General features: G+C 47.6%; 1 protein-coding gene across 1 annotated transcript; it reads right to left on the bottom strand.

Moving 5' to 3' along the window:
- Positions 1-7,618: 7,618 nt before the first annotated feature.
- On the bottom strand, positions 7,619-11,861 carry LOC122393153. The gene is made up of 2 exons (XM_043388895.1): positions 9,837-11,861; positions 7,619-8,846 (listed from the first exon to the last, which is right to left on the bottom strand). Exons 1-2 carry the CDS (start codon positions 11,789-11,791, stop codon positions 7,817-7,819), a joined length of 2,985 nt encoding a protein of 994 aa, XP_043244830.1. The 5' UTR covers positions 11,792-11,861; the 3' UTR covers positions 7,619-7,816.
- Positions 11,862-12,527: the final 666 nt, after the last annotated feature.

Here is a 12,527-nt window from a genome sequence, read left to right as displayed (position 1 = left end):
TAGGACATATGGTGTGTCTCACGCACTTCTGGTGGGAGAGGGGGTGGGGAGGGATCTGAGCGGCAGCTGGTGGGCGGTCGTTTTCCGGGTTTACGTATCTCTATATATTTTTTAATTATTTTCGGTTGATCGTTGTCTGATATTGGCTCATGCAACTAATTTATTTAAAAGGTATGAGATGTTGAGCTACATCATATTCATCCTTGTAGCGTATGCTCATTTTTCTTTGTATATTAAGCACTGAAATAAGAAATGAATCTCGACGCACAATTTCAGTAATTATCCAGGCATTTTTGAAATATTTTGCTGATAGTATTTCAACGTGCATTGATTAGGAGTTTCGAATAGACGTCTGATGGCATTTCTCGATAATACCATAATTACATCGTTATTATCGAGGTTACAATTACATTTATCGTTACGTGGAATTCTTCACCCTTGAACTAGCATACACCACTAAAATTGTCTAAACGCAATGCCACTTCCACATTTAATTACATTCCCTGCTAATTAATGGCGTTTGAGACGGATATAGTTTCTCATTAGATAAATTGCCTCCGAGGTGTCAGGTCGGCCGATGGGCTGACGTTAATGCCAGACGCTGGAGTCATGAAACCAATATTGCCAAATTGGCCTTGACATTGAGGTGTTATTGACATTTTGGCACCAACATTGAAGCGCTACTGACAGATGGTCCGTGCTATTGAAGGTTTATTGACGCATATGCGCTTTGTCAATAGGATATTGAGTATTGATCCAATGAATTCCATGTCAGGGAAGAAAATTGACAGATTTTCATCGTAGCAATGAAACAGGTTTGCTTTTCACTATTTGTCGCAGCGGCATTGAAGCTTGACTTCCCGCCTCTCTTTCTGGTCCGCCCGCTCCCTCACCCCACCTGCCCTCCCCCTCATGTCTACCCCTCGTCTGCCCTTCCCCCCCAGTTGCCCTTCCCTCCAGCTGCCTGCCCGCCCCAATGTCTACCCCACGCCTGCTCTTCCCCCTCCCCCGAAGGTGTCTGCCCTTCTCCTCATGTCTACCCCTCGTCTGCCCTCTTCCCCTCCCCCAAAGGTGACTGCCCCTCCCCCCACCTGCCCGCCCCAATGTCTACCCCACGTCTGCCTCCCCCCCCACCTGCCTTCCCTCCCCATGTCTACCCCCCACGCCTTCCCCCTCTCCCGAAGGTGTCTGACCCCCTCCCCATGTCTACCCCTCGTCTGCTCCTGTGCGCGCCTGACTCTGTAGCGTGCCTGTCTCCTGAGTTCGTGTCCGGTTCCGACTCACGCGAGCATCTCTGCAGTTGGGGAATATGGCTCCCTGTATCGGAACGCCTATATTCCTGGTAGGTTGATAACAAGACTCGTTTTGTAGCCATTTGTAAAAGTCGTATTTTAGCACAGTGTTTTAGCCACATTTATTTACGAAAATTATACCGTGAACCAGCTGATGGCTTAATTTTTTGTTTGGGTTGGTGTCCCTTTAGATTCATATGATCCATATTACTTCTGATACTCTCAGCTTATAGGTACTTCATACTGCATACTTACTGATCTTATGTAGCTATTGCAAAAAAGTCTGACAGTTCAGGAATGTTTCTCAATAGAAAACACAGTTCTAACAAATGGTGTTTTACTTTTGAACATAAACCTTCGGTTGTCTCATACTTCAATCCATACATCTATACTTCACACCCGACATTCAATGAGCTTCCGCCATACTCCCATTCGCCCTGACCCAGTGCCTCTCCGTCCTCCCCCCCAGCTTATGACCCGGCGTCGCCCCGGGGGCTCCACTGGACCAAGTGGCTCACTGCGGTGTAAAGCGGTCAATACGGGCCAACCTCGAGCGCCCGAACGCCCGGCTGCCCGTCCGCAGCCCCAGGGGTGTGGCCTGGTTCGCTGCCTGGGGCGACTGTAGAGCGGGCTGGGGAGCCGGTGAGGCGATACCTGAGCTCCGTTCGGTCGCGGTTTTTTATCAGCATGCTGTCGGTTTTCCTTTGCGTGCGTTCGGCGTCCGGAAAATATTATCATTTGGATATTCTCGGCCGGAAAATTATTTGTGAGCGCCTATCTTCAGCATGTCTCGTTACCGCGATACCGAACGTGATCCCCGATAATTCTCGCTGATCGCGGAAAATTCCCCTGATTATCCGGATGCCGAACGCACGCCTTATAAGGGAGTTAATTGCTGGCGTTTCTTGGCCTCGAATTGGTCAAATCCATAGACCACGTGAATTTGACGTGAATTGAGCCGAGCAATAGCAGCAGGCTCGCATTCTGCTGATATAAAAACTGCGACCGAACAGCGCACTGGATCCGGGGCCCAAAGTTATATCTAAACGGCGTAGAATGGATATGACAGCACTGGCTGAAGTTGAGCCGCGGAAAATGGATGGTAAAGGCAAAATGGTTTTTACGCATTCGATTCCATCGTATATTGACTGTCCTAGGGATTGTTAAGTTGACGCGGATACGCATTTGTCAACACTGGTATATGAAAATATTACCAACCGCCGTGAATAGAATAGTGCGTTGCGTTGTTTATAAGATTGGACCCTGGGACACTTATGCGGCAGTGACTGCCTCAAGGATGTAGCTTTGGTTGTCAAGTCCGGCCTAGCTCTCGTCTTTGTCACTTTTGATTTGACGGACGCATGTGTTCTCGATTACCGTCTTCCAAGCTCACATACTGATGCTATTATCAGGATACTCATGCACACCCAAAACCCTCACACAGGCATATACATTCTCCAAAAGCCAAGTGTTTTATTCGCTCACACTTTCACCGTCAACAGCATACACAACTGTCCGTGAGCAGCGTGCACACCTGCTCACGCAGAATAGAACAGCCACACTGGTAGCAGAAAACAGCTCGAAGGACGGCGTAATATTTTGCGACAAGGCGTAAATAGTCGTGTTGAGATGGGACAAACCTGGCTCAGACGGTCATAAATGAAGCAGAAAACTAAGCAAAGGTTCACATATTGACAAGTTGACATGAGATGACTGTTATTCGATGGACTCAGCGTGGTTTTAGGTCATAGCTTGGGACTGCGATTCAGACTGGTTATAAGTCAAACCCGTGATAATTAGCTTTGTTAACCGAGCCTTAGTTAATTATTTCCGTGTGATTTAAAATAGAAACATAAACTTTCAAGTGATGTTTATGAATGTTATTACAGTTGAACATTTCACCCCGGTTTTAATCGAACACTAGACATTAGACAAGCAAGTCACGCTGACTTCTTTACAACAGCTCAGAGCATGAAGCAAGCGTGTGTGCAGGGCGTTTTACGGATTTGGCAGCACCAACCCATTTGGCAGCACTGACGAAGTGGTCACAGCTGTCAAATTTGACATGTGATAACAGTGTAACAGGACACACTCAAAAGCGCCCCCAATGAAACTGGATAACGGCAAGAAATCACGCCTTGCATCCTTCACAGTTCACACACGCCTTAACGCACGGTTGTATCACACCTCAATAAAATTCACTAGCTTTCGCATCACTCTTATGATCAAAGTCGTGTTTTCAACACACTGGACTCAACACATGGACCGAAACACGTGGTTCAGGTGTCCGGAAACACAATAAACGCTGCCACGTGTTTCACGGCACTTCCGTCTTCCACGTGGCATGATCGTGAAGAATGGAGCCCTTTCTCGAAGCGTCACAAACCAAGTTTCCTATCACAGGTTTCCCATGCCTTTTACACATTGGCAGAAGCTCACTCACACGAATCTAAGTTTCTTAGCGTTTCTCTCACCGCAATTATATTGCTCGCCTGAAAATAATGCTGCCGCCTTATAGACAAGTCCTGTCCCTAGCGGTATACGTAGTCAGGCATAGTATCGTAACATGCCCAACGCATTTGTAAGCACTGCGCATTCGCGCTTCAAAATGCACTCGCGTATGTATTTTCAGTTTAACGCGGGGCGATTCTCTTCTTTATGGTCGTAATCGCCAGTCTACTAGCTTATTTGTCTGAGTACTCTGCATTTACGCTAAGTATTTTGCTGGAGAAGATGTGCCCGGACCAAATATAGGTCTCGTAAAACTGCTGGTGTACAGTTCTCATCTCACAAAGCGATAAACTCTGGTAGACACGACATCACCTAGAAGGTCCGGGACTAGACACGACAGGGGCCTAGAGCGTTCAACGCTACGGAATTCAGCCCTGCGCTTATCGGAGTGGATTGCGTCACCCAATTTAAACCAGTCCATTGCGGGAGCTGTAATCTTCTTAGCTCGGAGCGGCGTGGCGTGACCGGTTGGCCGGATGTCAGGACACTGTCACGAAAAGTGACTCCGTCAGTCGTTGTCACGTGACACTGTCACTCGCCGTCACTTGACACTGTCAGGGGATGTCACAGGGGATCACTGTTTGTAACACCGACGTTTTTTAACATGACGGGCATGGTCGCTCGCCGTGTAGCTAGAGTGTCAAGAACCGCCACACTTCTTTTTGAGACGCCATCACACGTCGATTGCTTCACCGTTACTATCACTGACATCTATCACCATCGTTAACCAACGTCATTTTACGCATCCGGCGGTGGGCATACGTTTGTTTTCACATCACTCTCATCACCTGCGTAGTTAGTGTCACGTCACTTCCCAATCACTTCACTTTCATGAAGAGAACTTCACTTCAGCGCATCACGAATGGTTTGCGTCACGCCTCTCTGCGAGCTTTGTCATCATTCACCAGAACTATTTTGTTCTTGTTAGCTCGTGGGGCATTCCACGATAGATCGACCAAAATTTTATCAGATTTACACCCGACCATTTTTTATTTTGATGAAATCTTGTCTACAGGGTTCTCTTATGCCCTGAAGTCAATGGTGACAACGCCAGACCCCTACGGTCAGCGGTTTAGGAGATATAGCCCCGGGCATTTTGACGAGGTCACTCTGCAGAGTGATTTTTGAAGTGCTATATCTCCTAAAGGAATGAAGGAAATGCATTAAACCTTTGCATCGTTGTGATCGTGGTGAAATGGGCAATTAATTGGCCATCTCGGATTTTCAAAAAAATGATTTTGATTTTTAGCTGTGACGTCATCAATTTTTAAACTTTCTGGCTACCCCCCTAGTACATTAAAATTTGCCATTATTTTTGCTCAGAAATAAAGTTCCGTCAATTTCCTTTCGACTGGGAAAAAACAAAAATGGTAATCTTTCTACAAATATTTTATTTTATTTTTTGAAAATCGCACTACAAACTCTGATTTACAGAATCGGGTTATTAAGCAATATAAGACACATCTGCGAGGACCAGTTACTTCCAAAAAGAGGTTATCTGGGTTTCGGCATATAATATTCTTCTCTTTAACTTCACTTTTGATAACAAAAAAAAAGAACTTTAATATTACTTGCACAGGAGTCAATATAATGGCAAAATTATACATACTTTTGAGCTGCCATAAACAACGGAGTGCGTTCCAAGTAAAAAGTGTGTTTGTGTGGCCGTGATCTCGTTCCTGTCTTGGTGCTTTGCCGTCTGTTATTGCAACTGTTATAGAAGTGCACTCCGTTGTTTATGGCTTTTATTGCATCCAGCGTTGAAAATGATGATTCGCTGATGAAATACCTAGTCACATTACACCACCTTTTGCCTTCCTGAAACTACCAATTATTTTGTTCGTTTATAATTAGTCGGTTCGTAAATATGCTTTGCAAATCGACTGTCGGTTGGTCATTTGAGCTACGTTGATAAACAAGGTAAATGTGGCAGCTCAAAAGTATGTATAATTTTGCCATTATATTGACTCCTGTGCAAGTAATATTAAAGTTCTTTTTTTTGTTATCAAAAGTGAAGTTAAAGAGAAGAATATTATCCCGCGCCCGGCTGGGGGTCCTGGATTTCCACGCCCTGCTGGGGGGGGGGGTGTTTGAACACCCCCCCCCCCTTCTAACTCGGCTCCTGGGCCACGTAGCGATACGCGGAAGGCAGCGTTCGAAAGAGCGTCAAAAATAATGAGGAAATCACTTCGGTCAATTTTTTGGTCAGGTCAAAGGTCAGGTCACCAGAGGTCATTGAAGGCAAAATTTCGCCGATTTCCAGGTCGAATGTAGACAATATCCAAGAAGCCAACGCATAACTCGGGAACCAATAGAGCTACAGCGCCGCGGAAAAGCGCATTCGATAGCCCTATTAGCGCCCTTTCTGAGTAATTTTCTCAGATTTGACCTAACGTCAACGGTTTTGCCTGCAGGGGGCAAAAACTGCAAAAATAGCCGATTTTTTCGGAAACAGTTTTTCTGCAATAACTTTTGACCCAAGCCTTGTACGAGCTTACTTTTACCGGCATCGTGTTCCTCTCGTCAAGACGCATCGAATGAACTATAACTTGACCTTGAAAGGTCAACTTGAAAATTTGACCTCAGGTCAAGGTCATGACCTGACCGGAAAGGGTCATGTTGCATATCAGTCGATCCGTATCGTCGAGCTGAACACATCTAAGGCGTTTTCATCGCTCTAGCATGCCTCTATCAAAAGTTATTTGCGAAAAACTGTTAGATACCATTCGTGACCTAAGATGACCTCAGGGCATAAACAGGGGTCACGGACACCATTTTCATGTTCCGTGTGTCTAAACCACTTGTAATTCAGCGTTTGGGAGTGTTTATAATGTCTTTCGTCCAAAAGAGGCGCATTTCAATTTTCTACCATTGACTTATAATGGGGAGGTCGCAAAATTGACCTGACCTTAGGTCATCGATATCAAAATTCTGAGATATACATTTTGTACATGTTATTGCTCTTAGCAATCTCTGAAAGTTTCAAAGCGATCGGTCACTCGGTGTAGCTATGACAGACATTGAAACTTTTTATGAGGTGAGGTCACTTCGAGTGACCTGGTGACCTGACCTTGAATGACCTTGGTCTGAAATTTTCACTACATGTGTAGAATTGATGTATGATAAGGTGTACCAAAAACGGCGGCGCGGAGCGCCGCCGTTTTTGAGATATTCGCGAAAAACCACAAGGCGGGGGTGTTCAAACACCCCCCCCCCCCCAGCAGGGCGCGGGTTATATGCCGAAACCCAGATAACCTCTTTTTGGAAGTAACTGGTCCTCGCAGATGTGTCTTATATTGCTTAATAACCCGATTCTGTAAATCAGAGTTTGTAGTGCGATTTTCAAAAAATAAAATAAAATATTTGTAGAAAGATTACCATTTTTGTTTTTTCCCAGTCGAAAGGAAATTGACGGAACTTTATTTCTGAGCAAAAATAATGGCAAATTTTAATGTACTAGGGGGGTAGCCAGAAAGTTTAAAAATTGATGACGTCACAGCTAAAAATCAAAATCATTTTTTTGAAAATCCGAGATGGCCAATTAATTGCCCATTTCACCACGATCACAACGATGCAAAGGTTTAATGCATTTCCTTCATTCCTTTAGGAGATATAGCACTTCAAAAATCACTCTGCAGAGTGACCTCGTCAAAATGCCCGGGGCTATATCTCCTAAACCGCTGACCGTAGGGGTCTGGCGTTGTCACCATTGACTTCAGGGCATAAGAGAACCCTGTAGACAAGATTTCATCAAAATCAAAAATGGTCGGGTGTTAGGCCTTGGTCGATCTATCGTGGAATGCCCCTCGTAGCAAAGCACATCACTGTCATTTTACGCCTCAACTTTACGCTCCACTTAGTGTTTAATCGCGCTCCCACTCCACTTCATTCCGTTCTACCTCATTAATTCTTAACATTACATCTCTCACCGTTCCCTCAGTTCAGCTCCATAATCTCATGACGTCATAGTTTATGACGTCACCTCTTCACATGACGTCACTGCGCTGACGTCATCATTTTCTAGCAGCTGCTCCCAGGCGCCATAGTGGAGCAGTGGTTGATCCTGTTGGTGGTTTCTTCTGGCTCCCTGAAGTCGTCTGAGACGCCTTCTTCGGGATTGTCGATCGCTTGGAGATCGCCAGGCCTTTCATCGATATCGATGATCCCTTCGTCGACATCGACGACCCCTTCGTCGACATCGATGCTCCATGCGGTCCGCCGGGTGGCGTAGGAGGCGCGTCAGGCGGGGTGAGAGGTATCTCATACCTTGGCGAGACGACTTTCCCACCACCTTCGCCTCCGCGAAACTCCGGCGACGCAAGTGGGTTGGCTCGAATGGTGCCTGGTCGAGGCGCGTGGGTACGTGCGATGTGGGTCTCGGGAAGTGACGAGAACGCTGTTCCGAGTCCGGGGCTTCGCGAGCGTGTTTCGTAGTTCTCGTAGTTTTCTTCTTCGTCGTAGTTGTCTTCTTCGTCGACGTAGGCGCTAGCGCGATTTCCGCTGGCTTTAGAGGTGGCGTTGGTGAAGGATTTGGCGTAAGCGCCGTCTTTGGTGGAGATGTTGGCGGCGCTGCTGCTGCGATTGTTGGCTCTAGACACCACACCGGATGTCTCCACATCACGGTGCTCCCTAAACTGCTGTCTCTGCTTCACCGGGACGCCCGATTCGGCAAGCTCCGTCTCCTCTTCCTCAACACTTCCCAGAGGCCCAGTGTACAACCTCGCACGTTCTTGCAGCTCTTCATCTACCCTTCTTCCTTCCGGCACTGGCCGATACCGTCCTATTGAACCTCCCACTTTTTTGGCTCCGCGGCACCACTTCCTCTTCAGCACCACTATCGCTGTGACTCCTATGGCGAGACAGATCCCGGCAGCTGCTGATACGACCCACTGGCTCGTTCCTCCCCGTGTTCCATAGACGTGGAGGTACGTTGACAGCGCCCGGGAGACGACTGGAGGGTTGGGAGCTCCCGCGCAGCATTGTACCCGGGCGGTGCAGGTGTAGTGGCCGGCCAGGGCTGAGGTGACCCGAGGGATGGCGAGCCTGGAATGATAGAGAAAGAGTTAGCTGTGTATGAGATGATAAAGCTCAAAGCTGACGAGCCTGAAATGATAAAAGAGTTAGTCGAGTATGACGTCATAAGGCCAGAGTTGATTCAGGATTGCGAGCCGGAAATGACAGTTAGTCGGGTGTGAAATGATTCTAGAGTGGTGTTTATTGGAAGTATGGAGAGTCCGAAATAATATCGGGGAATTGTTAGTTGGAAGGAAGTCTTAAACGTTTATTTTAGGGCATGACCAGCCGGAAATGATACGAGGGAAGAGCTGGTTGAAGAAGGGTATATGTTGATGATTTGGGGAGAATCATTAATGAGGTGTTTGGGACGTGATGGCATGTGCTATGGTAATGCCTGCCGAAACTGAATTGGTGATGTGTGCCCCAGAGCATCCAGACCATCCCATCAGCAACAGAACACAATTTACACAACACAAACTAAACAGCCTGATTCTGAACATGTCCAGTTTCATCCTACATGTCAAACTATCATTTGGATTCCACCCCTCCCAAATGTCGGACGTTGGGTCATTTCAGGCTGGCAGTGCCTGGCAGCCAACGGCACGCGCGAGGATATTAAATAGTGTTGACCTTTAGACTGAAACGCGGTGGACTGGGGAAGGGGAAGGCTGACCAAACAGGCGAGGCGGGACGTTGTCAGGCGGCCATAGGTGTGGCAAAGGAGACTCACAGCTGAAGACAGTGATTATAACGTGATCAACGCGATTGTATAGAACGTATGGTGATTCGATGGAACTGTACTGCAAGCTTTGAGCCAGCAAACCTTTGAATTATATCTGTTAAAATAAAAAACGGTGACGTCTACGCTGAAAATGATTCGTTCTTTGAGTAGCATTTGCCTGAAGGATGCCATGAATTGACTCTTACTCACTTAAAAGTTCAAGTCCTACCAACTCTAAGAACAAGTCATAACCTAACTATCGCTAGCCTTCAACCCACAAAATCGCCATCACTCACCTTGAAGAAGTCATGGACTGGTTGACGAAGTACATCTGCGCGGCTTCCCCAAAACCCTGACATTGCTGTCCTTCCTCCTCTCCTCCTTCTGTCGGTGTGAGCACACACTCACTCCCCTCAGCCGGCCGAAAACTCCATGTGAGTTGTGTTAGCGACCCCAGCCGTGTCGGCAGGCGGCACTGAACGGTAACGGCAGCCTCTTCTGCTACTAGTAGACGTGGTGGGTCAACAAGAAGGCGGAGTTCAGAGAGGAGGCTTCGGCATCTCCAGAGGCAACTGAAGGGGGAATGACGGGATAAGGCTGCGGAGGTTACGGGTCTGGTGAGGTTCAACGAGGTATCAGACTCGGTGAGATTAGATGTTGCGTCTTCTTGGTCTGGGAGGGTGGATTGAAGGTCGTTAGAGCTTATCAACTCAGAATCCTCGGAGGTAATGAGGAGGGATGGCGATTCGTCATGTCTGGTGGTGAGATTGGAAGAGATGTTGTCAACTTCCGTGAGAGTGGAGACTGCGTTATCGGCGTTTTTGGTGTTGGAAGGCTCATCTCGTCCCTTGACATCGGGTGGCGTGGGGTTGACATTGCTGTCACCAAGAGACTCATCATTGTCTGTCGGAGTAGCCGGAGAGTCGCCAATTTCTACAGCTGGCACATTGGAACTCGAAGATGGCCTCTGGGAAGGTTCCTTGTTCGATAGATCGACAGGGGAGGCAGTCTTGTTGTTGGAAATTTGAGACGTAGGAGGTGCAGCAAGTGGCATAACCGTGGCGTCGTCATGGTTGACTTCGCCTTGAACTTGATTCCCTGCTTGCAATTTGACAGTCGTGGGAGAGGGATCCTTGTCTGTATCCTCTGGCTTGCCAGTAGCGACATATTGGTTTGTGTCCTCTGGTTTGCCTTGAGTATTGTTGTCAGGAGCTGCGGTTCTGCAAGCGTCGCTGTATTGATAATCCTCTGTACCGGCCTTGTCTCCAGTATTGTCAGATCTTTTGTGGTCCTGCTCTTCCTTGCTCGTCCCCTCAGATACCCCACTTGATATTCCATCTTTCGTTCCGGCATGAGATGGATCGCTATTAACATTAGTTTGGAGGGTTTGTGAGGGACTTGGTTGCTGTTCACTCTCAGCATTTTGCGCGTTGTTCTCTAATTTGCGGTTTGAAGTTGCGCCTTTACAGGCATCACTGTGTTGATATGTTTCATCACTAGCTGCCTGAGTGGTTTTGCCAGATGAACTCGTTCTCTCAGGGTCTCTGTTCTTTGTTCCATTCACCTGACTAGCAGCTAGGCGGCAGGCATCACTGCTCATATACTCTGCGGGCAGGACATCTTCCGGGCTTTCACCACTGGAGCCATTACTTAAACCTTTGTCAACGTGAGGTAAGATTGAATTGGCGGAGTCTGCTTCCGCTTGACTCTGAGATTCGATTGATTCTTGTTCAAGTCCTCCAGCTTCTTTCACGGTGGATGTGTTGCCTGGATCATCGGCATTGCCATGCGCTTGCGTCTCGTTTGGTGCTGAACCGGACACCACAGCGTCTCTCTGCTTGGCTTTAATGGAAGTCAGATCTTGTTGCTTTAATTCATTAATTGGATCTGCTATACGCTCATGATGACTTACACTAGTTGACTTTGCCTTCTCTACCACAATGCCGTCTCCGCCGCTGTGTGAAGACTCGTTCTCTGTTAGGGCCTTATCGTCTTTTCTGGATGCTTTCACAGCATTTTCAGCGTCTAATATCCCGATGCCGTTGGTCTCGATAACTTGAACATTCTTTTTCGTCTCCGGAGTCGACTTTTGGTCGCTACTCATCTCATGACGTATTTCCTTGCCTTCAGGCTTATCTTGTGCTGCTTTAGCTTCAATTTGTGCTTCGCTGTCATCAGTCTTATCCACTGACCCACCGCTTTTCTCTTCTGCATTATTCTTCTCCACATTTAAGCTTTCATCGCTCGGCATATGCTTCACGTTTTTCGTCGGGGGCTCTGGGTAGCTAACAACTGGAATCGAGTGTCTTGGTGTAACAGGAATACCCTGCACAAGAACAGCACTAGAATTTTCACCTTCGTTCCGCTTCTTCTTGTCGATTTGCCTTGCTGGTGGAATATTTGTTTCCGGCTCCTCATCGCTTAGATTCTGCACCGTCGAAGTGTTGTTGGTAGAGTTCTGTGCGGTTCTCGAACCACCATGTTTAGTTGGCTGTCCAGAGTCATTTCCTTTCTCCGGGGAGTCAGAAATGGAACTCGGTGCGGACTCTTGAAGATGAGTGTTATCTTGGAAGTACAAATCATCCCTTTCGGTGTGGGGATGTTCATCGGATATGATATTTGACGCCTTCAAGACTTCCTTCAGCACATCAGACTTTGCCATGGACACGGTGGCAGACTTGGAGTCTGAGGTGACCGTCTCAGAGTCGCCCTTTGGCGTAGAGTCAACCACCGAACTCGAGTCTTCGCCTTGCGGCTGCAGAGGCGGCGTAGGAACCAGTCTAGTCCTCTCCAACTCCCGTTCCTCATCCCAGAGTAACTCATCTCTAAATCTAGCCGCGTCACGGAGTCGCTGATCCTCCGAGAGAGGAACGGCGTCCTCATCGTCCTCCCAGTGTCCTCCGCTGCCTTCGGAGGGGTCCTCAGAGGACGGAGAGGAGTCGCTGAGATAGGGTGCAGGACGGGATGAGGTGATGAGGAGGGAAAGG

This window comes from Amphibalanus amphitrite, unplaced genomic scaffold (assembly GCF_019059575.1).
Source record: "Amphibalanus amphitrite isolate SeventyFive unplaced genomic scaffold, NRLGWU_Aamphi_draft 000518F_arrow, whole genome shotgun sequence".
Lineage (NCBI taxonomy): Eukaryota > Metazoa > Arthropoda > Thecostraca > Balanomorpha > Balanidae > Amphibalanus > Amphibalanus amphitrite.
The sequence above is the reverse complement of the archived record's forward strand: the minus strand, read 5'-3'. Positions and strand labels throughout refer to the sequence as shown.

Coding starts and splice junctions, on each gene's coding strand:
- LOC122393153 (XM_043388895.1), bottom strand. CDS start 11,791: ATGCCGAGCGATGAAAGCTTAAATGTGGAGAAGAATAATGCAGAAGAG. Junction 8,847..9,836: donor CAGTCCATGACTTCTTCAAG/GTGAGTGATGGC, acceptor CTATCATTCCAG/GCTCGCCATCCCTCGGGTCA.